Source organism: Maylandia zebra, linkage group LG12 (genome assembly GCF_041146795.1).
Source record: "Maylandia zebra isolate NMK-2024a linkage group LG12, Mzebra_GT3a, whole genome shotgun sequence".
NCBI lineage: Eukaryota > Metazoa > Chordata > Actinopteri > Cichliformes > Cichlidae > Maylandia > Maylandia zebra.
Genome location: NC_135178.1, coordinates 23005136 through 23032867, shown reverse-complemented (window position 1 = coordinate 23032867; position 27732 = coordinate 23005136). Strand labels below are relative to the sequence as shown.

Here is a 27732-nt window from a genome sequence, read left to right as displayed (position 1 = left end):
GGATCTCCACCAGTAAAAAAGAATCACCGTGGCCACCGTTCAGTTGTGCGCATTACGCGTGAATTGTCGGAACAGCCCTCTCCATCGTCTGTCAGAGCGCCTGTCAGAGCACCGTGGCTGCCCGTCCGTCCGCTAATGTGTCCCTCCCACTGATCTTTTGCAGATTGTAATCTTATCAGTGTCAAACCGTAGATGCCCTCTCCTCTCGGACATACCCTGCACGTCTTTGGATGGCGTTCGTCCCCAAAATTTGGATGAAAAACGTTTGTTTTTAAGAAAACTTTTATCAGCGACGGGATTAGCTGCATTTACATGTGCGTTTGAATGTGTGATAAAATGAACATTGGTCACTGGTTTTGAAAATCTCGACCAAAACAAGACATGGAATCTAAGTGCAAACAAAGAAGTCTTTTGTATCTACTTTTCTTTGCAATTTGCATAGCCAACGTTTGCTTTTGTGCAAGAAGATCAAATGCTCGAAGGTCTGGTAAGTTCTGCAGCTAAAACCAGCTCCGACAAGGTGTTACGGTTATAACAATAGCCTAATCATTATTGATTTTATTTTAAGTTGGTCTTTATAGTGAAGCCTTGTGGATGTAATCACAGTATTTGTATGTGCTCATCATGTTTGCTGCACTACACCAGTAACGTTAAGTCTGCTTTAACCTTACACAATTTTATGCAAAGTTTTTTCCATCACACATAATATCTTAGTATTACTTTAATGTCCCTAAGAGACCTATCCCTTTCATATTTTTCCATACTCATAAAAAACCTAGTTTCATTACAAAAGATAAATGTTACTTGAATTTATTATCTGCTATTTAATTTCAAATTACACATGCTTAAGAACAGTGCCTGAAGAGCAAGAAATAAGTAAATATTTATGGTGTGGACTGTAAAACCAGATAAAATGGAAATTTCTCCTCTCAAGGCATACTTTATGATGATAAAAGCTGGCTACAAGTTTTACAGAATATGTCAGCTGGATAGAATGAAAGAAAATGAAATCTTCAGCTTTACTGGAGCAGCCATCATTAAACTTGCCAATGTGTCCTTTGGACAGAAATCCCTGGATGTTGATTTCATGATATGCGCACAGCCTCCACTCCCTCACTCTTTGTCCTTCTTTTTCCTTTCCTTGCTTTGGTCCCCTTTCTTTCCTTTTCTTTTTCTTTCCATCACTTCCTTTTTCTCTCACTGTCACTCTGTCTGACTCTTGTATTTCTCCCGCCCTCACTCTTACGGGCCCACAGGCCACTGCAGGCTGACTTTCACATCTGTCTGTCAGCACAATAAACTCACCACAGTTTAGACTGCCAAAACCAGAATGATTTTACTTCTGTCTTCATCACTGCTAGTGACAATTGTACTTGTTTTTGTTCTGAGGTCTTTCAGACCTCATTCTCAGGGAGGGGTCAACAGGACTCGGTGTCCACATGAGTCACATCTGTCTTTAATGAAAACACTTAAATTCAAGCTTAAAAATAAAGCAAGGGTCCACAATGAATGACATCCAGGTGGTCTTTCTTTTTCAGGATTTTGACAGTTTTTGCCCCCTCTTAAAATACACATTAGTAACAGAACAAGTGAAAATGTTTGTTTTTTCATTTTCCCCATTTTTTTTCCAACATCTTCCATCACCTTACACATGCATTAGATTTGATTTGATTTTTTTAGTAATTGGAAAAAGATTTGTGTAATTATCCCTTAGATTTGTTGAAGAGAACCATAAAAGCCTGTGTCTTACTAAAAATGATCTCTGAATGGCTCATACCTGAAAAGAGCTGCATTTCTTCATAATTGGATGATAATCAGAGGGAATAGGTGGCTTATTCAGAAAGAAAATATCTGAATATAAGATTTGATAATTGCTGACTGAGTGAGAGTAAATATTATGAAAGCAGCTTTTTGAAAGTGCACTAGATCTTGTAGCACATGAAAAAAAGACTTTATATTCACACATTTGAAACTGAGGAAAGTCACATGTTGCTGTGATGCATGGTACAGTTTGGACTTAAAATAAACAGTGTTAACTTATGCTGGATATGCTGGTTTAACTGTATGCGACAGATGGAAACTTTGATATCATACACTTACCAGCCAATTTACACTTTGCTAGTACCTGATTGGAGCTTATTGCCTTCAGAATTGGTTTAATTCTTCACTGGATAGATGCATCATGGTATTGGAAACATTCCTCAGAGATTTTGGTCCATATTGGCATGTTATAGCAGTTACTGCAGATTTGTCGACTGCATCCATGATGCAAATCTCCTGATCCACCACATCCCAAAGGTGCTCTACTGGGCTGAGGTCTGGTGACTACGGAGGTAATTTGAGCACACTGAAGTAACTGTCATGATTGAGAAACCAGTTTGAGATGATCTGAGCTTTGTGACTTGGCGTGCTAACCCACTGGAAGCAGCCATAAGAAAATACATCCCATTATGTCTGTGGTCATGAAGGGATGCTGCCACCAGATGGCTAGTTCACCACTGCTACCAGCCAACCAGGCAGGCTGTATCCATGTTTCCATGTTGTTTACACCAGGGGTAGGCAACTCCAGGCCTCAAGTGCCAGTGTCCTGCAGGTTTTAGATGTGTCCTTGATCCAACACAGCTGATTTAAATGGCTAAATTACCTCCTCAACATATGTTGAAGTTCTCCAGAGGACGGTAATGAACTAATCATTTGATTCAGGTGTGTAGACCAAGGGTAACATCTAAAACCTGCTGGACACCGACACTTGAGGCCTGGAGTTGCCTACCCATGGTTTACACCAAATTCTGGCCCTGCCATCCAAATGTAAAAGCAGAAATTGAAACTCATAACACCAAGCAACCAGTTTTCCAAATCTTATATTGACCCATTTTGGTAAGGTCGTGAGAATCAAAGCCGAGTGGGACCTGGTGTGGTCTTCTGCTTCTGTAGACCATCTACTTCAGGCTTGTTCATTGCTCATGTTGTCCATTCAGTCTTGATTGAATCGAGTGGTTATTTAAGTTAGTGTTGCCTTCCTATCAGCTCAAAGCAGTCAGGCCATTCTTCTTCGACTTCTGGTATCAACAAGGGATTTCTACCCAGGGAACTGCTGCACACATAATGTTTTCTCTTTTTTTGTATCATTTTCTGTAAACACTAAAGACGGTTCTGCAGGAAAGAATCCCCGTATATCAACAGTTTTGCAGAAAATTACTTAAAACACATTTCTTCCCCATTCTGATGCTCGTTTTGAACTTCACCATGTCTTCAGGTTGAAAGCAACAGTTTGGCTTTTCAAATGGAAATTTTACTATTATGCATATTCATTAAAAATATGTTAATAAGAAGCAAGTCTGTTACTTTATCAAGAGACAGTGAGAGTGTGCAGTTTGTAGACATTGAGGTCTTTAACGTTTGGCCATACTCGAATGTGATCTCCGATATAGATATGATTGATCAATATTTGTTTTGTTAACATTAGTTTCAGAGAGGACCACGCGCCAGACACCCATAAATCCTCTTTCACAAGTGGCACAGTAACGATTCGGCCACTTGAACTGCAGAGTGGTTATTTTGGCTAAATCAACTGTCAAGGTTTGTGTGAGTCGGTGCTGAGTGTTTTTAACACAGCTTCTCTGCGCTGAATCAGGCACCTTGAGTAGCCGTGAATGTGCCCAGAGATGAAGACTTACACATGCTGCAGAGCACTTCTGAATGGCATCTTACAGAAAGGCTCTGCAGGTTGCTTCACAGCAAGGTTTTAAATATTAACCGTAATAGTGTTTCATTTTTTTTTTTAAAAAGTCCAAACCTCTATGTGTTTGAAAGGGAAAAAAATCAGGCTAGTGTTGCATGGAAGACAAATAGTAACTGCTATAAACACCATGAGTGTCAGGTGGCTATATCAAGCTTTTCTCGACACACAATTAAGTGCAATAACAGTTTCATAGCAGTTCATTCAAAGGTATTAAAAGTCACATCGATCCATCATGTAGTTTGTTGTAAGTTTTCAGACATACAGTTAATGATTCACAGAGACCCCTCTCTCTATCTCTATCTGAAATCTGTGAGTTCAGCGCACCCATGTGTTTGCTTGGAACACACCCCTGGGGAGAGATAAATGATCAGGGAATTCACCTGACATGTTTCATTATCCACTCAGGTGAAAGAGCAGAGACAAGGGTGCGAGAAAGGAAAAGAGATGACGGAAGAAGAGGGTCGAAGTGGGTAGGGGTAAGGTCATCCTGAGAGGGAGAAAAGGGTAGTCACGGGAAAGAAAATACAGGAACAGTGGAAAAGAGTTTCTACATGGGATTTCAATTTACAGCACTCTGCTTTGCTATATTTATGTTTCTTTGATTTCAGTACCAGTTTATAGCTGTAAAAGCCAGCACAAACTGTCAGTCAGACAGAAAAATTGTGGCTAATATTTTTAATATTTGAGATTTTGAACCAAACGCTCGCATTTCATATTTTTTAATGAGGGAAATCTATCTGCAAGCACACTAAAATACATCATAAAATATTGAGGTGCTGTACAGCAATATTTAGCATTTTTATGGCAAATATTCACTATATACAAATATTTTGACAAAAAAGTGTCCGAATATGAATCTGTAAACATTGCTATCTTCTCATGCTTCTCCACGTCACGTCACAGGACATTAGAAGCCAGTAGAAGTCCTAATGATCGACAGCTGCGTAGCTGCTCTTTCTTGCTCTTTTAAGAACTTTTCTAAGTACTGTGTTTTAAGGCCATAGCTGAACACTGGGAAGGCAATTACATGCCTTTGTAGTATCTAGAACCATGAAAAAATTACATGTGAAGTCAGAGTCAGTTGATATTATAAGCTAGAAGTGGTCCATTTTTTCACCACTCAAATGCACTCAAGTGGAAAAGAGTGTAATTTCTTTCCAGACTAAATGTTGGGAAATATGTTGCAAGAGACTTTATTTTGTTCAAAACTGGCAGCAAAGCACCAATCCAGAGGTTAGGCAATGGTGCACACTTTGCAAGAAATCCTCTGTATTTTTTTTTTTTCCAAAAAACAAAAACAACAAACAAGTGCTTGAATAGTAACACAGAAAAAACATTTCTGTACCACTTTATTGTTATTATTTTATTATAACAATCCATGAAATCCTGGCTTTTTACCAAGGTCTTCAAGCTTACCTTAATGATTTATTGATCAAAAATTATAACAAGCATTGTAATTATGATTCTTAAAAATATGGTGTGCATTGTCAACATGTAGAAAGTACTAAGTAAAGATTTAAAATATCACATTTGAAATCCGCATTACAACATTTTTGTAGACTTGAAGACTGGGAAACAGCCTCAGAACACAACACTGATATTTTGTGGTGAGCATGTTAGCTAAACAGCTAATGATTTAGCAGACACGAAGCAGCATTCATGTTCATCTGAAGTGTTGCTTCTGGCCACAGTGTAACTGTAACTGAAATAGTTACATTTAAGTTTATTGAGTTTTGGTCTATAACAATTCCTGATGAAAATATCTGCCTGATTGGCTGCTAAGCCCATCAAATCACACCTACAGGGAGGGTACTGTACAATAACACACTGATGATGATATTTCTTCATCGATTTGTTTGTTTATACATTTAACAGAAAAGTGAATTTTGGAATTATGCTTAATATGAAAATTTTTATTTCAGCAGCTTTAGGTTTATGTTGTAAATTACATTTCATCACTTACTGAACCGTGCTGATAGCAGGACATCAAGATTCTTTGTAATGAAATCCAAAATAATTCCATAATGTATCTGGTATAACATTATTTAAGTCCAAAACTAGGTGGTCACAGCTTTCTAATACAACCAAACTTGTACTTTCCTCCCTTGTATATCTCCTCTTTCCCTTACTGATTATATCTGTCACTAAGTGTGTCGTCTCTGTTTAACCAGATCGCCTGAGTCCTCCATTAGACATCCAGCTGGAGACAATCAACTGCACTGCCTTCAGTGTACGATGGAAGATGCCCCGGAGACATGTTAGCACCATCACTGGATATAAGGTAATTAGAGACACATAATGTAATTTAACAACTGAAGCAATATTTCAGTTTTTATATTACATTATGTCACTAGGTATGTTGGTAAGGGTTTTTTATTTTATTTTATTTTTTAAATATTTGTATCAGCATTCTTCCTGCTTATAGGTCGGATTCTTCTATCAAGTCCCACATTACAAATATACAGTTTACGCAATTTTAGCATTTGCATTGTACTTTTACTCTGCGGGGAGAGGGGGCAAAAGTTAAACTTCCACCGGTTACACATAATTGTTTTGTAATGCACAACTGCCAGAAAAATATCAGCAATGATGAAAGGAACTGGTGGTAGTGCCAAACCAATAGAGAGGACAGATTTGGAACCAGTTATCAACCTGAAGTACTAATATGGAAGTTTACCTAAATTGATATACTAACATATATTATTGCATAGAGTTAGTAATTCTTACACCAAAAGATGGCAAACTACTGAAAAACCAAGGCCTGAGTAACCTGCCTGATCCCAGGCAAAAGATGTGTGTTCTCTGAGCAGCTGAGACGTGGAGGTGTCACTGGTTGAAATCAGTTGTAAAGAACCCCCTTGTGACTAGTTTGCTCCCTAACGGATTGCTGCTGCAGTTGCCAGTAGTTTGCATAGATGATGGTGATTTCCCCTTTATTTTTAGAGATGCAGGAAGACTTGAAGAAAATGCGATGCAAATAGGAAATGGGAAAGATTCTCCTTGTCTTTCCCATAGAGTCACACTGAATTAAAAAAACAACAGCAAAAACCATTCAGATTGTATTCAAGTTCGTTCCTCCAGAAATGAGCCGCCGAATCAAATAAAACTTAAGAAACTGGTCTCACATTATGGATTTAGAGCAATTTCAAATGACTTGGTGGCAGTTATTTCAGGGTATAAATCTTTTGCTTTAATATTATTACCTTTATTTCTGGCATTAGAAAATTACTTTTTCCAAGTTATACATTTTTTTATTGAATCTGAAGTTTATAAAATTTGGTTGTTTCTGTATTTTATTTCTATTTTTTGCCTGTACTTAACCAGTGTGTAGATTTGGATGTATATATATATGGATATGTGCTAATAATTTATCCAACTTATGTTTGACTACTGTCCTTCTTGGCCAGGACATGCTATTAATCTCAAAAGTTTATTTTTCCTGGTTAATTAAAGGTTAAATAAAACAACAACAAATAAAAAATAGGGAGTGTAGAAGAAGAGCGTTTCTCGTTTGCGCTGCACTTTTCACAGTTTAACTACGACTTAAAGAGTAGTTTGCAAGTGTTTGTAAAGCAATAGCATGGAAGTTTTGGTGCAGCACCATACACTTCTTTGCAACTGATTTCACACTAACAACCGACAACAACCTGCAGCAACTACTTGCCAATCAGTTGCAGAATACACATTTAGCACCGTAGAAACAAGTGATTCTCCTGGCTTGCATGGCTGCAGCTTTAGACATCAAGTAGATAGCGACAGTCATCACCCTTCAACAGTCACTTGCTACCAGTGGTATCTAAATGGTCACCAACCAGCCTATAGACCATGTGAATGGAGCTTTCACACCCTTGTATCACTTTGTTGTTTTCTAACATCACATCCAATCAGTAGCTAATCAACATGAAATTGTCTTATTTCTAGGACATACATGTTATTTGTAAACTTTATTATTTATAAATTGGGCCAAATAACAACAACTCAAATGCAATCTTGCGCGTTCCTGTCCGTTAATGTCACTAGGTTCAACCGTGTTAGATAGGAGTCACAATTTTATTGGAAAAATGACATACATATGGAAAAGTTCATACATAAAGGGGGAAGCTGTCAGATTAAAGGAAAGGCGTACATGTCTGAATGGGGCAGGAGAAGCAGCTGAAAGACTTTGTTACTTTTTTAATCAGATAGACTACATCTGCACATTTTATCTTTCAGCATAGTCTTAGTGTTTTATTAAACTCTCAGCTGCTTCATTTTGCTCTGTTTGCTCTGCTCCATTAGCATCCAATAGCAAATGATTCTCATGTTCTGCTGAACTTTTGATTTTTAAGAGTAGAAGGTGGTGAATGTTTTTATGAAATGAGTCATACAACAAAGTTGCATCACAAGTTTAGAGTAGCTAGATATTTAATGTTGGTGAAATGAAACATTTTACATATCTTTCATAGCAAAGTCTTAAGCCAGATGTTAGCTACCTTATTTATAAAAATTGAAATCCTGTTATGTTTGATTGGAATATGGATGTTTCATTGTAGAGGACTTCTTTCTAGTTTGAACCATTTTTTATTTTTTGAGTCCAAGTGTCCCAGAAAAAAAATTGTTTAAAACCAAGAGAAGTGGACTTACATAACTCTTTCAAGAGCCCTTTCAAAATGCTTAGAAAGGTTTTTCAAACTGGCAAACATAAAGAACAAATTCTCTGATATGTCACAAATCAAATTGTCTCTCTTTTTCCTTTGAAAATTTTTTCCATTTCCTTCTGCACACCACTGGCATGAGTGTCCCCCACTTTCTTTTTTCTGCTTCTAAAGTGCTGTCATCTCACTGCCCACTAAGAGAACCTTGAGCACTAGATTGATATTTGAAAGTTCTGGTTTTGGGGTGGAACCCTTTCCACGATATGACTTTTTACAGGGACAGTGTAGCTGTGGAAGATGTGGTCACAAATCTTTATTTATTGTCTGCTCCACTCTATACAAGCTGCACTTTAAACACTAAAGTCGGCCTGGCTTCTTTCAGTTTCCGTTCAGTAATGAACAAAAAAAAGTTGCAGGGAAGTTTTAACATAAAATCGACTGACTACAAATTTTATTTATTATTGAGCGACCAGTACATGCCTGTATCCATGTCCTGTTATATTATATATACATATTATATACATGTTGTTTTATATCATTGTTAAGTAATTTTAGGAAGGAAGTGATATCATTATATATCACAATATCCAGTTTGTGTTGATTTAAATGAGATTTTAAGGTTGTGAAATTAAAACAATACGCTACTTTTATAAGGCACTGCAGGTGCATCAATACTAAGAGTAGGTCATTCTCAGCCCATTGGTCTGTGCTTGTTGGGGAATACGACATTGTAATATCTGATTTAGATAAAAAAAAAGGTAATATTTTACATTTTGAGTATGTAAAATGTCATAAAATTACAATGAAACAATGCTGTTATAAGGTGTATATATGTATATATATATATATATATATATATATATATATATATAGATAGATAGATAGATAGATAGATAGATAGATAGATAGATAGATAGATAGATAGATAGATAACTCATATAAAATCTTTCGTTTTAGCCCATTTGTAGATGGTTTCTAGGCAACATGATAACATGGTAACATCTGATGTAGACCTTCAGGGGACTGAGATGTACCTGTGCTGCTTTTTGGTTGCTCAGCTCCTGATAGAAAGTCATCAACAAATAAACAGATAGAGATTCTTTTGTAACACAAGTCATAATTTTAGTTTTTCCTCTCTTTGAATGTGGTATACTCTAAGACAACCCAAACCCTTGCTTCCTTCCTTTTTCCCTTGTTTTTGTTTTGAGTCGCCCATTAGCAATTTGTGGATCAGTATGACTGCGTGTGCTCTGCTTTTGACCATATGTCTTCACTAAGAGGATTAGTCAACTACAGAGCTACCCCATAAACATGCGGGGTGGCCAATTGTTTTAAGTTTACAAACAGTCTTCTCAGTTTCCTCATAAATTTTTTCTAGCGATCCCTCTTTTGACATTGTTGTTGCTATGTCTTTAAAACGGAAAGGCAAAAACCAAAGAAACCAAAAACTCATTGCATTTTATGAATGTTTGTATCATCCAGGTTTTCTACACAGAGATGAAGAATGGCCGTACAGTAGGGACCGCGTCTATAATGGAGGTGCCGCTCAGCTTGGACATGCTGACTACTGTTAGTATCCAAAGATACATTCACCTGTAATAGGCGTTGCATTTTTAGCAGTCACTTGTAGACAATGTGGAATTTGCTTAGAGGAAACCTGAATGGATGTTGCAGTTTGAACTTGTTATTAAAGTCATAACACCGTGATTTTATGCAAACATCAGTTTTTTTCTTTTTCAAAGGGACAATTTGATGGACAAGCAAGCTTTGTAAGTACCGTGCTAGCCACTGCTTTCCACATTATGCATTTTCTCTATAAAATTATACGCTTCTCCTGCTTTATTGTCACGACTGACATTTATTTGTGAACCTGATATTATTTCCGCTCTGATGCTGAGAAAATCCCTAATTAATAATGTCATCCCTGCTTTCTTTTCTTCTATTTCATCCCTCTCTCTTTCTAATCATCCTCGCCTTGCTTCTTAACGGTTTCCTACATTCACCTTCTAGGATGTGGACATCAGTAACCTGAAGGTGAACACTAACTACAGAGTCAGTGTTGGAGCATATGGCTGGGCAGGGGAGGGAAGACCCAGCATGCCCAGAGACATCGGCACTGCTTCACAGGGTAAGAATATGTGAGTAGACGGAGATCATTTTACAGTCGATGCCAGTAGCTTTACAGTAATTCGTTTACACCATTCGCTGACTACAGTTTTTTCCCCTGGCATTAGAAATGTGCATGCCCCCTTCACCCCCCTCCAAGCCCACTGTCATGGCCGTATCCGACACAGAGCTGGCGCTATCGTGGCAGCAAGGCGAGAGCGATGGAAGCGCACCTGTTCTTCACTTCCTGGTGGCTTACATCAGGTCAGTCAGAACTGACCGGTTTCATCACTGCTGACTTGATGTTAATACATAGGACACACGCAACAGCACAAACACCAGTCACCTCTTTTACATCAACACAACACCAGAGCTGGTTTGGAGCTAGTTCTGGCTTGCTCGCTTTTGAAAACCAGCCAATTTTTTCTGACAGTTTTGAGAGCTGAACATTACATAAAATAAAAATAGTGGCAAACGGACTGTGCAAACTGCATCCTCCATAACATCAGCAGTTCCAACTTTAGGAATAGTAATTTTACGGTGCTGTACAGCTGTCGACTTCAGCACTAGAAGGTCTTTTTTGAGTGGAATTGGTGCAAAAACAATTTATGCAAGCACTTAAAAATCAGCTCACATATGCACTTAACAAGTTAAGACTGAGTGTTGTCGTCATGGAGGAAAATAGCAGACCTAAAAGAACAGTTCTGCAAAATCTTCTTATTTTCCATTTTGCTAGGAGTGTTAGAAGATCAACTTGACTTTCATGTCTATAAACCAAATGTGAAATGTGTTTTTGATTTTCAGGTACACCAGCAATGACAAACCCTGTTGCGCTGATATCTAACATTTAGCCAGGCACTTTCCCTGCTACCCAGCTGTATGCTTTTACTTCACACCAGTTACATGAAGTTATCTTACAACACCTCAGGGTGTCCACCCTAAAGTTAAAAAACACTGCTTAAAAGGTTCAAAACATAGCTACCACAACCTCTCATTCTTTCCCCGTGTGTTTTATCCTTCTATGGGCTGAAATGTAAAAACAGCAGCTTCTGATTGCAGATTTAATTAATCAGATACCTTGAGTTGATTTTGAAAGAGTCACTGCCACTACAGTGCTGCAAAGCAACCTGAAGTGATTCTCAGTAAAATCAAATTTTGTTGCTTGCACTTGTTTTTTTAGGACAGTGGTTTCCCCAGCTTTCAGTTTTTTTGATTTGCTTCCTGAAGTTGCTCAACTCCTCAGCCCTCAGTCTTTTGAGGCTCTCAACAAGGAACAAGCAGACGCTGGACACAGGACAACATCTGTACACTTTTTAAAATAGTAAATAATTGGACTATGTTTTCATTATTAGAAGTTATTAACTTCTAGAAATAGATCAATAATATACACTGTTAATCAGTAACAGTTTTGAAAGCTAGCAGAGTGCTAATAATGCACTATCTTAAAAGAAACCATATTTCAAACAAAATTCAGTTGGTTTGCATTAACGGATGTAGAGATCTGCACCTACTCAGATTCAAATAACTAAACAGGGCACACACAGCTCTCTTTCACAGTGACTTTCATGAGGCTTTTCCTGTCTGTTCAGTGTAAGCTTTTGTGTTTTGACATAAGGGTCAGTTGTGACATGTGAAAGAATGAGTTTCATTCTTTGTTTAGTAATGTTCAGGCACACGCACACACACGCACGCACACATAGAGGCACTCAGATAAAGAACCTCCCATGTCTAGACAAGTGTTCTTCCAAAAAAGTTGAGGTCAGAAATAATTTGTCTCGAATTGTCTGATGATTTGCCAGATATTTTTTTTCCTGTGAAATATCAGATGGTATTTAAAAGACATGTTTAAAAGCAAGTCATAAAAGAAAGAAGAGTTTAAAAGCTATAAAAGGAAGCAAACTTTAAAAAACACAGCAGTGTCGCCCTTCATGGTGCAGAATCAACACCCCGCGAATGAGCAAAGAGAGGAGAGATGGGCGGGCTGAAAAACACTTACTGTGAGCAAGCAGACAAGAATAAGTGTCTGTGTTTGCATGCGGGGAGATTTTCAACACAGAAGGATCATCTCAGAAGCAAATCTTTCTCCCCCCTTACATCAAACGAGGCCTCACTGAAGAGAGTGGAAGCTGCTGTTGAAGATGCCTCTGTTCAAGAGAGAGTTATGGCCCCAGGCTGCCTGAGTCAGGCAAAGAAAGGAAGCTGGAGATTAAGGAAAAGTTCAGGACTTCATTGTTTTAGTTTTTTCATGACTTTTACGATAATCAAAAATGTTGTAATGTAAGGATGTCCAGAGTGGTAGTACAACAAGAACAAAAACAACAATGAAACAAATAATCAGTTAAATAATCTCTTTTTTTATTCTTTGGAAACTCTTTTTACAACTTTAGTTATTCAGATTCAATCTTGACACTGTACTCCATGCCGCTGCTTATAGATGTTTTTTTTCATTAGGGGCAACACAATCAAGTGGAAGATTACATCACAGTTTTGACCCCTCACAAAAACATACCGTCATTCTAAAAACAATTACTTTGGAGAGATTTTGAGTGTAATCACCATTTTTTTCATTGATTTCTAAAAGACAAAATGACTGAGGAGTAAAAAAAAAAAGATAATTGATGTCTTCGAAACTATCAAACATCAAATGTGTGTCAAATTAATCTTCTTATATTTGTATCTTTATGCCTGTCTTTTCTTTTCTCAGGCCTGAAATGGACACAGAGTGGACATACATTCGTGAGCCCATTGAGACTAACTCCATGGTTCTGAAAGGGTTACTTCCAGAAACAGAGTACCAGTTTGTTGTCAGGGCGGTCAACAAACACGGAGTTAGCCCACCCAGTCCTATCAACAATCCCGTGCGCACGCTCGGTAAGGCCGAATGTTGATATCTGAGCCAGAGTTTTATGTCGTGGTGGCCAAGCGCCCTCATTACTCTTTTTAAAACCACATTTTGAAACAAGCGCTCTTTCAGTATAGTTTAAACAATACACCCACGCTAAATAAAACAGACTGTGCATATTATTGCATTACCAAACTAATCCTCATGATTTACAAAACACCCCAGTGTTCCTGTGGAGTCAGTGAAATTCTCTCAGCGGTGTGCAGCAATAGTAAATCATGTAACAAAGGACCAAAACATTACAGATGACTGTTAAACACATTATTATTAACATACTCTATCTCCTGACCAACGGTGCGTGAGTCTACGGATCTGAATGAAACTGGCCAATATATTATATTCGCAAATATTTTTCAAATCTCTTAAAAATTTAGCTTTTTTTTGTTTGTAGCTTTTTTTTTGGAGGCCAAAACCTCCTCAAACCTCATGTGACGTAAAAATGATTTACCTCTGGATGTAGGACAGCACCTGGCAGTGTGTCAGTGGGTATTGTGACCAAAGCCTTGGATAATGGAGATACGCCGCAACAAAGTCATTTACATTATTATTTTTGATGTAGCCTCCTGCTGGGGGCAAGATAGGGTTGGGGGGATGGAAGGAGCTGATTGATATTAAAACGCACACGCATTCATACAGGTGTGTATGTGCTAGACACACAAAAATGTGCAATAATAATGTCAAACGTATCGAGGATGAATTCACCTAGAGATTAATGGGCATAGCGTTACGCTTGTATGGGTGAGTGTGAGCTGCAGTCCATGTCGGGCTTCAGCTTTTTACATCTATAACTACTGAAATTAAACAGCCATGTAAACACAATCACATTATCCAGGTTTCTCTTCTGTGACCTGCGGGCGACACCGCTTCCAACGCTGTGTTAGCTGTCTGATTGTTGTAAACTGCTCTGATTGAAACAAGAGCCTTAAGTCTTCAGAGAGACAGTGCAGGAGCGGCAGACAGGGAGACAGATTCAGTTAAAAAGACATTGTTAAGAATGATGCGAAGGAAAGTTACACGAACACCATGCTGTGGGTGAATTGCAGAGGCAGACCGACAGAAATTGCGGGTCTAGAGAAGCGTGGCTTCTCAGCAGGGGATAAAAGCGGGTTACGTCCGAGTCTCATCAGACAGGATTAAGGATGGGATGCCAGACCCCTTCTCTGCCCATGCACATGCCTAATGGATGCACACACACATGCACACAATGCACCACTGCTCCAGTGAGCAGAAGGCGTGGGCTTGACTGACTGACATACTTTTTTTGCCGCTCTTTCTGCAGCAGTTCTTGTTTGTGTGGTCAGAGTGGTTAGAAACAGGGTGGTATGGTTTGAGGGGGACTGTTACACAACAGCAGATTAGTTTGATGAGAGGTTTTTTTGGGCATCCCCCCTGCCTCTGTGCCAGCACTTGCTATTCAGTGGATTTAATGTCATTAGGCTGTGCTAATCACAGTTTAAATCTTGGCACTGTTTCACACTTAAAAGTCAAGTTTTCTTTCTGTTTAGTTTCGTGAACGATATAGTCAATAAATTTTATATATATATATATATATATATATATATTTTTTTTTTCAATTGTGCATAATCACTCCACAGCAATACACAAAGGTTTATGATTTTATCCCTCAGATTCCAGCATTTTCTACATTTACACAGTTAAGAGGAATGAGGGGGGAGAAGGGCAAGAAGAAGGGGGAGCAGTGGTTATGTAAGCTAAGATTAAGCTTTCTCAGAGTAAGAGGGATGGGTGTGTGTGTGTGTGTGCTATGTTGAACATGCACATATTGTTTTTGTTTGCTTTTCCATTCTAGTGTGTACAAAAGACATCATGAAGCTCTATACGAATATAAAAATGCATATTGATTATCTTAAAAGCTGATTTATATTCCACCTCAAGTTTACATGTATTTTATTGCTATTGTGAAATAAATTTGTAACAATTCCCAGGTTTTATTGGAATCCAAGTATTTACTGTCTGGCTTTGTCTTTGCACACTGTGAGCTTCTTATGGCAGACTTCTGAACGGAGGAGACACTTTTCAGTATGTGGTGCAGCAGCCTCGGTACAGACTAACAGGTAGACTTACTGGGCTAGCATCAGCTGGATTACTATTGTCACCATTATCATCATCATAATATGAGAAGTATGATCACATTTGCCCCTTTGTCACAGTCATAACCAAAGACCAGAGCTTCTTCTGCCGTGAAACCGCCGTTATTGTTTGTCATTTTGATCTTATTCACTGTTGCTACCAACTAACTGTACCATCACTGTCATACATGGGAAAGAGACTGCAAATATACATATTTATTATTTTATTTTATTTTATTTTTTTTATGACGGGACAGTAGAGCAAACAGGAGAAGATGGACAGAGAGTGAAATAAAACCCAGGCACCTGAAGTTGCCTTTAAGGCTATTTGTTGCTCAACCCACTGAGCTAAATAGGCACCCCTGGATCCTGCAAATATATAATGAAAGAAACCACTGGTGGCCCTCTGTGTTCATGCAAAATGACTGACACATTTTATAATGGAGACTCAGTGATTTTATGAACACCAACTTGCCGTATTCAAAAAGAAGCCAATGAAAGAGCAAAATGGAGAACGTGTTTATAACAAATAATAAAAAAAGCGAAAAGAAATGAAAAATATTCACTTTCATATGCTTCTTTTTCATTGCATATAAAGAAAAAGATTTCAAGCATTTCTTTTTGAAATTTTTATTACATGGTTTATAGCTCATGAAAGTCAGAAAATCTATGTCAATGAGCACAAAATGGAAAGTCAAGCAGTGATTGTGGTTGGACTGAACTAGGCCAAGAGATGCATTGTATTTATTATACTTTACTAATAATGGATGGATTACCGTCCATAACTATCAGAATAAAAGCAGAAAAATGCTTTAAACTGTGTCTGAGTCTAGAATATATTTCATTTCACTTTCTCATATTACTGATGGAAAATATTGAGCTTTTCTCCAAGAGTCAAATTATCTGTTGTACAAAAAATAAAGATTGAAGTTGAGCTTTACTGTATATTTGCAATCCCGCTTTCATGTCTTCAGCTTTTCCAGCTCATTGATTCTCTGACCTGCGTTCACTGCATGGAATTCATGATTTGTGTTTTACCTAATAACCTGTTGTTGTCCTTTTGTACTCATTGCTCTCTTTTGTAATAATTATCAAGTCATATTCCTCTGTGGTGTCTGTAACAGGTGCATCAGATGTTGGCAGCGGTGATTATGGGAGTTACATCACAGATCCTCGGGTCAAAGATGAAGATGGCTTTGACATTGATGACTCTGATTATGATATCTTCATTGAAGAGGTGTGTTTTTTACAGTCCAGAGCTAAACTGCAACCCTATTTTCTGTTGGATTATCACTCACTTCACTTTTCTTTCGCTGATTTTCTCTCTTTTCTCTCCTAGTTGAAGCCATTTCCGGGTATAAGTCAGGACAACAGGAAGTCCCAACTGCGTTCACACTCTGGTCCCCCATCTGGTCGAAATGTTGTTTACCGTATGAACACCATGACTCCTCCAAATGTTACAGCTGCACCAGTTTCCACCACCACATCATCCATCTTTTCAGAGTTTACAGATCTGCTTTTCCCAGTCACTTCACAGCCCAGTAGCACTCTTGAGACCAAAACTACTGCCCCACTCACCCCTACCAGGTAAGACTGATGTTAAAATGATTATTTAATTTAATATCTGTTTTCCATCAAGGATTTTTTTGCAATTTCTTGTTGTTGATGAGATTTCAAAACCTTTTAAAGGCAAAATTAGCCACTTATAGATTGTTCCTCGTGAACAGAAAATAAATCTTTTACTGCTCTTATGCTCACAGTTTTTCTCCTTAGTCTGTGATTGTGATTATTATATTTCCATCTCTCCTGGCTTTCTGCTTTCCCCCCTTACTAGCTACCTAGAACATGTCTTTTTGTGCTCTTATACTTAATTATTTGATAAAGATAGCGAATGGAGCAGTGAAATGTCACACATGTCTGGTTGTGATGTACTGTATGTCATTATCTGCAGCTATATATGGTGGCTTGGCCCCTGTTCTGTTGATTTTGGGTGAGCACTTTGGGCTTTTTGCTGTTTGTTCCTTTCCTTCAAGCAAAAAAGGAACAATTTACAATCAAATGCCACCTTTAGAAGACATACCTGATGAAGGTGTAAATACACGACAAAACATTGCCTCTTAGGTTACTGTAACCCCAACTAGCAACAGATTACTAAAGTTCCTTATCTTTCTTTCTCTTTTTATCCTCCAAAGCATCCCTTTGTCGACCACCACTTCTACTACGACCACGTCCCCCTGGAAAGGCGAGGTACCTCGTGTGTACGACCTGAGCTGTGATGATACTGTGTGTCCGCCCGACAGCTTCTGTCTCACTGATTACGAAAGCGGCGGTTCGCGCTGCCACTGCAACCTTGGACGAAGAGGGGACACGTGCTCTGAGGGTAAGAAAGATTTCTGAATCTCTTTTTTTTAAAACATTTTATGTCAGCTGTGCTCTGATAGTGTAGTGGCTATTTTGTCAAGGTTGCAAGAAGTGGCCCTTTCTTCTTCCAACCCATGGGTGCTCTTACTTCTCATTTGTCATGATTTGTCCTCCTTCAGCGTTATCAGTGAAGTTTCCCAGATTCCATGGCCACTCTCACATGACCTTTGAACCCTTAAAAAACTCTTATCAAACCTTTCAGATTACTTTGGAGTTTAAGGTAAGATATCACGTTTCATATCTTTTTTTTTTCTATCAGTGATTAAAATAGATTTCAGACGGTTTCTCTTTGGTGCAGGCAGACTCTGAGGATGGGTTGCTGCTGTACTGTGGAGAGAATGAACATGGCCGTGGAGACTTTACTTCTTTGGCTTTGGTTCGGGGGAAGCTTCATTACAGGTGAGGAACATGTCAGAATAACATTAGCTATCATGTACTGTTTATCAAAAGAAATAAATGTGCACTGTAGGGTGCATAAGATTTAGAGATGGGATTTTTCCTTGTCTGTAGCTATGATGCTTACCTGCTAGATTCTTGTCTCTGCAGGTTTAACTGTGGTACAGGAGCAGCTCAGATAGTCAGTGAGAGCCGCATTGTTCTCGGTCAGTGGCACACAGTAACTGTCTTCAGAGATGGCATGAGTGGCTGGCTCCGTATGGACAACGACACACCCATATCCGGACGATCACAGGTTATAATACAAAGAAAATGAAAAATGTCAAATTGTTTTTTTGTTTTTTAAAAACATATTTTAAGTTAAACAGTGATTTAAAGCATACTGATACAAGATGTCTCATCAGTCAGGTGTAATGCTACAGTCAGTCAGTGGCTGGAGACTGCAACTCTACTAAAATTAGTGCAGTTGTGTGCAGTGAACTTGCAGTCTTGTTGTCTTTGCAATGGTTGCTTTGAAGACAGGGACCAGGTCTGCAACCTTTTGCAGTCAGTTGTTAAGTGATTTTGGTGTATAGAGACGGCGATCAGTCTGCTCAGTCGGCTATCGAATGGGATCAAGTCGGCTATTACACGCACTCTGTTTGTGTTTTCCATCTAGATGCACAGAAACTCAAATTAACTGCTTGCATTCTTGGTAAATTGGATGGTAAATTGACACAAGTGCTCTGCAGGTTTGCTTTTATATAGAAATATAACCAAAATACAACCAGTTTGGAGACAGTTGAGTCCACCATTGCAAAGAGACTTGCCCCAGATGAGTTGCAGTCATTAGCACAGACTGACTAATGTTGATTGCAACATGTTGGCAATATGTCCGAGTCAAACTCCTACCAGGCAACCTGTAAAGTCACCGTGCGAATAAAAGTGATTGCCCAGAGGTTTAAAGGTGCTACACTTTCATCATCTGGATAACCAGTTGGTTCCTGTAACTACTTGCACCAAAACTGTTGGTGCATATTGTCAAATATTGTCTTACAAGGGGTCAGACTATCCTTAAAATATAAATAAAGAGGTTTTAATTTCTTCATCTTGTCCTCTTAGGGTCAGTATAGTAAGATCACCTTCCGCTCCCCATTGCATGTCGGTGGATCTCCAAGCGCTTACTGGCTGGTCAAAGCGACAGGGACAAATCGTGGCTTTGTTGGCTGCATGCAGAGTCTGACCATCAACAATAAGGCTACAGACATCAGGCCATGGCCCCTGGGCAGTGCTCTGAGTGGAGCTGATATAGGTAAGGAAGCACACAGGATGTGAGAGAATTTGAGTGATGAATGTTATTTTAATGTGGCCACTGCCAGTGGCACCTGGCTCTTATCCATATTACCCACAGTGCACTAGGTCTCCTGAAGTTTTGGTGCTCGGTTGAGTAGCTGAACAGTAATTCTAGAGTTTGGCTGTTTGGTTTTCATGCATACAGTAAATAACTATAATCATTAGTGGGCATAATTTGAATATGGATGACAGTGTTTATTCATCACACCACCCGGTGTTAGTGTTATTTCACTTTGCTTAAAAGAAAAAATGAAAGCAGACCATGTCGTGGTGTATAATAAGAGCATTAAAATATCTGACATTATCAAAAAAGACAAATCCAGTGATATAAGAAAGGAATTGTTGCCATTTTAGATAATTTTCTGTCACAGCGACAGACAAAAATAGCTTTTTAATAACAGGGTTTTAGCCAATATGTCACTGAAGCAAGAAGCAGATTGTTTTTGGCAAATTATGGAACACAAAGGACTTTTTCACAACATGATTTTATGAATGAGGTAAGAATATTAAATAAATTTTGCAAGAAATTAAAAATCACTGAAAGTTTTTTTTATTTATAAATATACCCCATTCATACAAAACAAGCAAGCAAACAAAAAAAAAAAAAAACTCATATATTTTGATTGTGCGTGTTGTGTGAGTGTTGTACTCCTGCTCACTTTTAGGAACAATGCAGTCATGGAAACTGTATTTATGTTGTAAGTGTGTACAAACATATGCAGAGTACATATGCTGGCTTTGTCCTAATGTACCAGGTGAGTGCAGTGACAATGTGTGTGACCTGGTCAGCTGTGCCAATGGCGGAGTCTGCTTTGCAAATCGTGCTGATGGCTACATCTGTCTGTGCCCATTTGGCTTCAGAGGAGCACTTTGTGAAGAGAGTGAGTCAACCATTTCCCCTTTTTCCCCCCCTCACACCTGCAAAAGCGCGCACATAAGCATCCAGTTTACAAGGAGAGTTTTGAACAGCTGTGAAAAAAGGAAAAATAAAATCCCTGCCGTTTCTTCTTACCTGCTGACTTCCACGTATTGTCACATAAACCTTTCAAGGTAATTACTCAGCAGTTGAAGAAAATGCCAAGAAAATCGATTGAAATAAGAAATATTTCTCATATGGCGGTAGAAGGATTGATTGCATGTCAGACCACCTTTCACACAAAATAGCCTTTCACTTTTTCCTCTCCTTGATATATCTCTTCCTACAATCTCATTGTGTTGTTAGCAACTGTTTTCCTCTTCTTTACATTTACTTATTTTCTTGTGTCTTTTCTCCTTTTCCTCAGGTTTCTCACTGTCCTCGCCGCTCTTCAATGAAACAGTGTTTTCATATGCCGTCATCCCATGGCCTCAGTCCTCACAGAGTTACCTGTCCTTCACTGAGTTTGAGGTGACGTTTCAGCCGTCAGCCCCTGATGGAGTGCTGCTGTACAGTGATGACGCAGGGAGCGGGGACTTCCTTGCTATAAACCTGGTGGACAGATATGTAGAGTTCAGATTTGACTGTGGCTCTGGAGGAGCTGTCATAAGGTGCTGGATAGAGCCAAGTTTCGAATCTTCTTTTCACATTGGTTTTACATTATCTAACTAGATTTACTAAATGTGTGTTACTGTGTGTTTCAGGAGTGAGGAGCAGATCAGTTTGGACTCATGGCATGAGCTAAGAGTATCACGTACAGCAAAGAGTGGTATCCTCCAGGTGGACAGCCAAAGACCTATGGAGGGGATTGCTGAGGTACATTAAAGTCCATTAGAACCATCTGCAAAAACTATGTTATGTTATTATTAGAAAATAAATATATTTATAGAAAATATACTTCACAAAAAACTCAACTTTATAGTTTAACGGGAGAAAGAATCAAACCACAAGATACTAGAAGCAAGTATAAGTACGAGGTCTTTATAGTCAGGGTAGACTTCATACATGAGAGGCAAGTGACAAGTGGCCAAAAATGCACACAGCTGGTGGTAAACTAACCAGATACAATAAGTAAAACTGACTGAAATACACAGAATTGGGGAATTTCAAAATAAAACAGGAATTAATGACATTAGAAACCTCAATGCATGATACGCACACACCTTATTAGTTTCTAAAGCATGTTTAAGTGACATTTGTATTAGAACAATCACCTGTCAAAGTCAACTCTTGAATGTGCAACACTTAATCACCTTTTAGCCGTGGTTTGGTTCTTAAACTCCTGAGAAAAATATCAGGCTCTTTTTGACCAAGCGAAACACATCCAGAGTTATAGATTTTTAAAACGTGTATTTATTTAAGCGGACGTGCGGATGAATGGTTTGACATGACTCACCTGTTTCTCTGCTGTATTTATGTTTCAGGGAGCTTTCACTCAGATCAACTGCAGCTCACCTCTCTATATTGGCGGCGTGCCAGAGTACGATAAAACCAAGCGGACAGCAGGTGTAATAAAACCCTTCACTGGCATTATTCAGAAGGTGATTGCTTTTTTTAGATATGCCAACATCAGTGATCTGCAACACAGTTATATTTGCTAGATTGTTACTCAGTCATTTCCAATCCATCAAGAGTGACACAGCAGCATTACATTATATATGATGTATACTGCGTACAATCTCCAAGCTACTGTGGCAGGTGTCTGATTTTAGTTTGTTTTTTTTTTTTTTTACAGTCGCGCTCTTTCATTTTGTCCTTTTCCTCTCTGTGCTCTTTTCTTTTCACCCCCTCAGCTAATACTCAATGATCGCACCATCCCTATAACAACTGCAACTGCTGGTGGAGTTAATGTAGCCAATTCTGCACACCCATGTGTGAAAAGTCCATGTGCCAATGGAGGATCCTGCAGGCCAAAGTGGGATGAATATGAGTGTGACTGCCCTCTAGGGTACGACGGCAGGCATTGCCAGAAAGGTCTGTTGCATGTGGAATTGTTCTCATCGACAGATGAACTCGGTTGATGTGCAATTTGGTGCACGTCACAGAAATCAGCAGGCTGTTCACACGGTGCTAAGAATAAAATATGCTGATGTTTTTACATGCTACATGAAATATTTTGTGCTTAGTTTTATTTTTTATAATGCTTTCTGTTTTAAATCCACCAATATGACAGTTTTTTCTCAAGGAAACTTAGTCCCTTAAGTTTACTTTTTCTCTTTAATGCTTTCATGGAACAGAGTGTGGGAATTACTGTTTGAACAGTAAGTCTTCTTCTCTGATCTCAAAAAGTAGATATTTTTTAAATTTTCTTTCCTTGTTTGGAAAACACGTAAGATTTCTTTCCCTTCACACATTTTCCACCGCAGGATCAGATTTGGTCTTTTCTCTTAGCTGTAGACATAAGTTGACACGTGCTGATGCTGCCACCTTGTGATGATATGAAAGGAGTTCTTGTTCTCTTCCCAGCTGTTACTGAAGCCATAGAGATTCCACAGTTCATCGGAAGAAGTTACCTGACCTATGACAACAGAGATATCCTTAAAAGGTTGGTGGGGAAATTCCTGTGTGTGTGTGTTTTTTTTAATTTCTAGCTTTTTCATGAAGTGCATTCTACAATCTTTCTACAGAGTATCTGGGTCCAGATCCAGCCTTTTCATGCGCTTTAAGAGCACAGCTAAAGACGGATTGTTGCTCTGGCGAGGAGACAGTCCAATGAGACCCAACAGTGACTTCCTCTCTATGGGTCTTCAAGATGGCGCTCTCATCTTCAGGTATTTATCACTGTAAAACATGAACGGCACTATAAAAACAGTAAAATATGTTATGATATCTTATAATTCTTAATCAAATGTAACTGGATTGTAAAGAAATGTTTTTAGTTAAAGTGTAAATTCTAGATGCCATGTGTTTGCCCTTTCTGTGTTCTCGCGCTGGGCAAAAAACGTCATAAAACACAAATGGAAAAAAAAATTGTGCACAAGAAGGACAGTAATAATCGAGTATGACTGCCGATGCCATCAAGGGGTAGTGAGCTACTGTGGGGCAAAAAAGTATTTAGTCAGCCACCGATTGTGCAAGTTCCCCCACTTAAAATGATGACAGAGGTCAGTAATTTTTACCAGAGGTACACTTCAACTGTGAGAGACAGAATGTGAAAAAAAAAATCCATGAATTCACATGGTAGGATTTGTAAAGAATTTATTCGTAAATCAGGGTGGAAAATAAGTATTTGGTCACCTCAAACAAGGAAAATCTCTGGCTCTCACAGACCTGTAACGTCTTCTGTAAGAAGCTTTTCTGTCCCCCACTCGTTACCTGTATGAATGGCACCTGTTTGAACTCATCATCTGTATAAAAGACACCTGTCCACAGCCTCAAACAGTCAGACTCCAAACTCCGCCATGGCCATGACCAAAGAGCTTTCGAAGGACACCAGGAAAAGTATTGTAGACCTGCACCAGACTGGGAAGAGTGACTCTACAATAGGCAAGCAGCTTGGTGTGAAAAAATCAACAGTGGGAGCAATCATCAGAAAATGGAAGACATACAAGACCACTGATAATCTCCCTCGATCTGGGGCTCCACGCAAGATCTCATCCCGTGGGGTCAAAATGATCATGAGAACGGTGAGCAAAGATCCCAGAACCACACGGGGGGACCTGGTGAATGACCTGCAGAGAGCTGGGACCAAAGTAACAAAGGTCACCATCAGTAACACACTACAACGGCAGGGAATCAAATCCCGCAGTGCCAGACGTGTTCCGCTGCTGAAGCCAGTGCATGTCCAGGCCCGTCTGAAGTTTGCCAGAGAGCACATGGATGATACAGCAGAGGATTGGGAGAATGTCATGTGGTCAGATGAAACCAAAGTAGAACTTTTTGGTATAAACTCAACTGGTCGTGTTTGGAGAAAGAAGAATACTGAGTTGCATCCCAAGAACACCATACCTACTGTGAAGCATGGGGGTGGAAACATCATGCTATGGGGCTGTTTTTCTGCCAAGGGGACAGGACGACTGATCCGTGTTAAGGACAGAATGAATGGGGCCATGTATCGTGAGATTTTGAGCCAAAACCTCCTTCCATCAGTGAGAACTTTGAAGATGAAACGAGGCTGGGTCTTCCAACATGACAATGACCCAAAACACACCGCCTGGGCAACAAAGGAGTGGCTCCGTAAGAAGCATTTGAAAGTCCTGGAGTGGCCTAGCCAGTCTCCAGACCTCAACCCCATAGAAAATCTGTGGCGGGAGTTGAAAGTCCGTGTTGCTCGGCGACAGCCCCAAAACATCACTGCTCTCGAGAAGATCTGCATGGAGGAATGGGCCAAAATACCAGCTACTGTGTGTGCAAACCTGGTAAAGACCTATAGTAAACGTTTGACCTCTGTTATTGCCAACAAAGGTTATGTTACAAAGTATTGAGTTGTATTTTTGTTATTGACCAAATACTTATTTTCCACCCTGATTTACAAATAAATTCTTTACAAATCCTACCATGTGGATTCATGGATTTTTTTTCACATTCTGTCTCTCACAGTTGAAGTGTACCTCTGGTGCAAATTACTGACCTCTGTCATCATTTTAAGTGGGGGAACTTGCACAATCGGTGGCTGACTAAATACTTTTTTGCCCCACTGTACGTGCTCAGCAGAGGTAGAGCTAAAAACAAAAAAAAGGTCTGTGTGAGGACCATGATCACTAAGAGAATCAGGATTAATCAGGCTTGTACCATAAAAATGTAATTCCACTGCAGTCTGCTGTACGTGTATGCATTTCCATGTTGTTGTAGTTACAACCTGGGCAGTGGTGTAGCCAACATTGTCATCAACGGGACCTTTAGCGATGGAAAGTGGCACAGAGTCAAAGCTGTGAGGTAAGCTCATGAAATCCTGTCAAGTGGATATCCAGTATGTTGATCACATTCCACTGTGGCTCTTTACTTTAAATTGCCTCTCTTAGTCTTTATAATAACATATTGCATTATAGCCTTATTATACCATTTATAAACCAACAGATCCGGTAGAAGTAGCAGTTGTAGGTCATTCTTTACAGTCTTTTGCTACCGCAAATCACCTTTCAATCCCTGTGTTAAATATAAAATCTAAGGTCAATATTTTATTTTTATATATAACAAAAATGTTATGCACAAATTAAAAGTTCAGTTTCTCAGTTTGACTAACTGATTTACTGTATTCAGGGATGGCCAGTCAGGAAAGCTGACTGTAGATGACTACGGGGCAAAGACAGGCAGGGCGCCTGGTAAAATGAGACAACTTAATATCAATGGACCCTTATATGTTGGTAAGTGAAACCTCAAATCTCTAAACCCGTAAAATGATAAAGATTAAGAGATCATTTTCACATCTGTATGTTTGCGCTCTCTCTGTTCTTTGTCTTGAGGTGGCATGAAGGAGATAGCGCTTCACACAAACAGACAGTACATTGGAGGCTTGGTGGGCTGCGTGTCCCACTTCACACTGTCCACGGACTATCACTTAGCACTGGTGGAGGACGCTGCTGACGGCAAGAACATCAATACCTGTTCCAACTAGTGAATGACTTCGGCAGATTGAGATTAAGATAAGATTTTCCAACCGAATCATCTGATTTGTCATCTTAAAGCTCACTTACCAGCAACAAATCAGTAAAAACTTAAATTATAATATGTGGTTGTGTTTTTGTTTTTGTACCAATTCAGATCTGATTACCCTGAGAGGATTTTTAGAAAGCACAAGTACTTTGTGAAAAGAGGGAGAAAAAAGCAAAGTGTTATGTTTGATGAGGATCTTTAAAAAAAAACAACCCTTTGAAGGACTTTTTCATTGGATGACTCTATTTGTATCTTTATTTCTTTTCTTTTTTTCTACTGTAAATCCTTATTTGATTGCTGGAAGAACCAAGTGATCCAAGGGATCAAAAGTCATCATGAACCTGACCTAGAACAGCGAGCAGAGATAAACTTCTTTTAGAGGATTTTGGTTTTGGTTCTAGGGGATTTCTGTTGTCTTTGTTGTTGTGGCATTTGTATTCTTGTTCGTGATGTCTTATCAGTCTGTAGACAGATATTTTCTAAAATCTGATGGATGTCAGTTTTTAACAACGTTTCTAGTTTTGGAGGGTAAATACGTCAGCTACACAAAATGTTGGTTTTAACTTTCTTCTTTTAGTTCACTTGGTCTTTCATTTTGATCTCCCAGACGTTAGTAACATGAAAGTCTAACGTTGATATGGTGAGGCAGATCAAATCCTCAGTAAATTATGTGTGACATACTGTTGCTGTCATCTGACACAAACCACAGTGCTGTGGACATCAGCCTTTGAATTGTTGCTTGTAACTCTTGATTATATTATCAAAATGATTGATCTCCTTATTCTTCATGCCTGAACTTTATCCTTTAAAAGGGGCATTCTGGGAATACTCCATTTGCATCTTATGATCTATTCTTGTGATGGTCACTCCCACAAAACCAAGACACTGTTGTCAAAAAACACTGGTTTTCCCACGAGAGATATCCCCTTGTTTCAAAGAAAGTCTGTGATGCTAATCCTGGCGTTATGAAAAGTGTTTCAAAAGAAGCAAAACTAATGAAATCACCATGTGACTGTGAATGTCAGCGGCATCAGCTGACTTCAGCCTCAGAATAATTACAATAGTTTGACTGTACAGAACATGTAGTATGTACCGGCTGACTTTAAAAGCTAAATAACCATAGATCGTTGAAAAATATTAATGTGTATGATCCCGGATGCTGTGTCTAAATGTCCATTTAAAGCTTTAACTTTAAATTGATGCTGCCGTACTAGTCAGATAGTGAGGGCAGGAAATGTAAAATCAGTCTTTAGGCCTGACCTGTGCATAGCCAAAATGAGAGAAGTAAGACGGACATCGCGAATGAATGTGCACACAAAGAAAACGTACTACTCAAGCCTTAATGTCTCCCTAATTATGTACTCCTGAAAATGAAAGCAGACAATTAAGTGCATCAAAGAGGTGTGTCAAGAGGTCATCCTTTGTTATGTGACTAGAAACTGATTGTTGGCGCTTTGGAAAGTATGCTTATTCGGGCTTGTAGACTTGTCCTATTACAAGATGATGAATTACGTAAAGTAAGCCTGTATATGTTTTGGTATATTGTGACACCCTCTAAATAAAGTCCAGTCAAACAGATTAAACAACTTTCTAGCCACTAA

At 38.9% G+C, this 27732-nt stretch overlaps 1 protein-coding gene across 3 annotated transcripts; it reads left to right on the top strand.

Annotated features, from left to right (window-relative positions):
* On the top strand, positions 1-27732 carry egflam (EGF-like, fibronectin type III and laminin G domains). Of its 3 annotated transcripts, XM_076890910.1 has the most exons (26): positions 1-487; positions 5914-6023; positions 9859-9945; positions 10119-10145; positions 10387-10504; positions 10611-10746; positions 13187-13353; positions 15385-15459; positions 16599-16711; positions 16814-17061; positions 17667-17854; positions 18015-18115; positions 18194-18294; positions 18442-18586; positions 19393-19582; positions 20379-20504; positions 20907-21150; positions 21244-21355; positions 21964-22080; positions 22333-22513; positions 22777-22800; positions 23006-23084; positions 23167-23310; positions 25331-25414; positions 25739-25842; positions 25942-27732. In XM_076890910.1, exons 1-26 carry the CDS (start codon positions 382-384, stop codon positions 26091-26093), a joined length of 3279 nt encoding a protein of 1092 aa, XP_076747025.1. In that variant the 5' UTR covers positions 1-381; the 3' UTR covers positions 26094-27732. The 3 variants fall into 3 exon arrangements, with proteins under 3 accessions (XP_076747025.1, XP_076747026.1, XP_004547361.1); XM_076890911.1 differs by lacking the exon at positions 22777-22800; XM_004547304.4 differs by lacking the exon at positions 15385-15459 and having other exon boundaries at positions 2-487.

Coding starts and splice junctions, on each gene's coding strand:
- egflam (XM_076890910.1), top strand. CDS start 382: ATGGAATCTAAGTGCAAACAAAGAAGTCTTTTGTATCTACTTTTCTTT. Junction 13,354..15,384: donor CAATCCCGTGCGCACGCTCG/GTAAGGCCGAAT, acceptor GCACACTGTGAG/CTTCTTATGGCAGACTTCTG. Junction 22,514..22,776: donor CGGCAGGCATTGCCAGAAAG/GTCTGTTGCATG, acceptor TTCATGGAACAG/AGTGTGGGAATTACTGTTTG.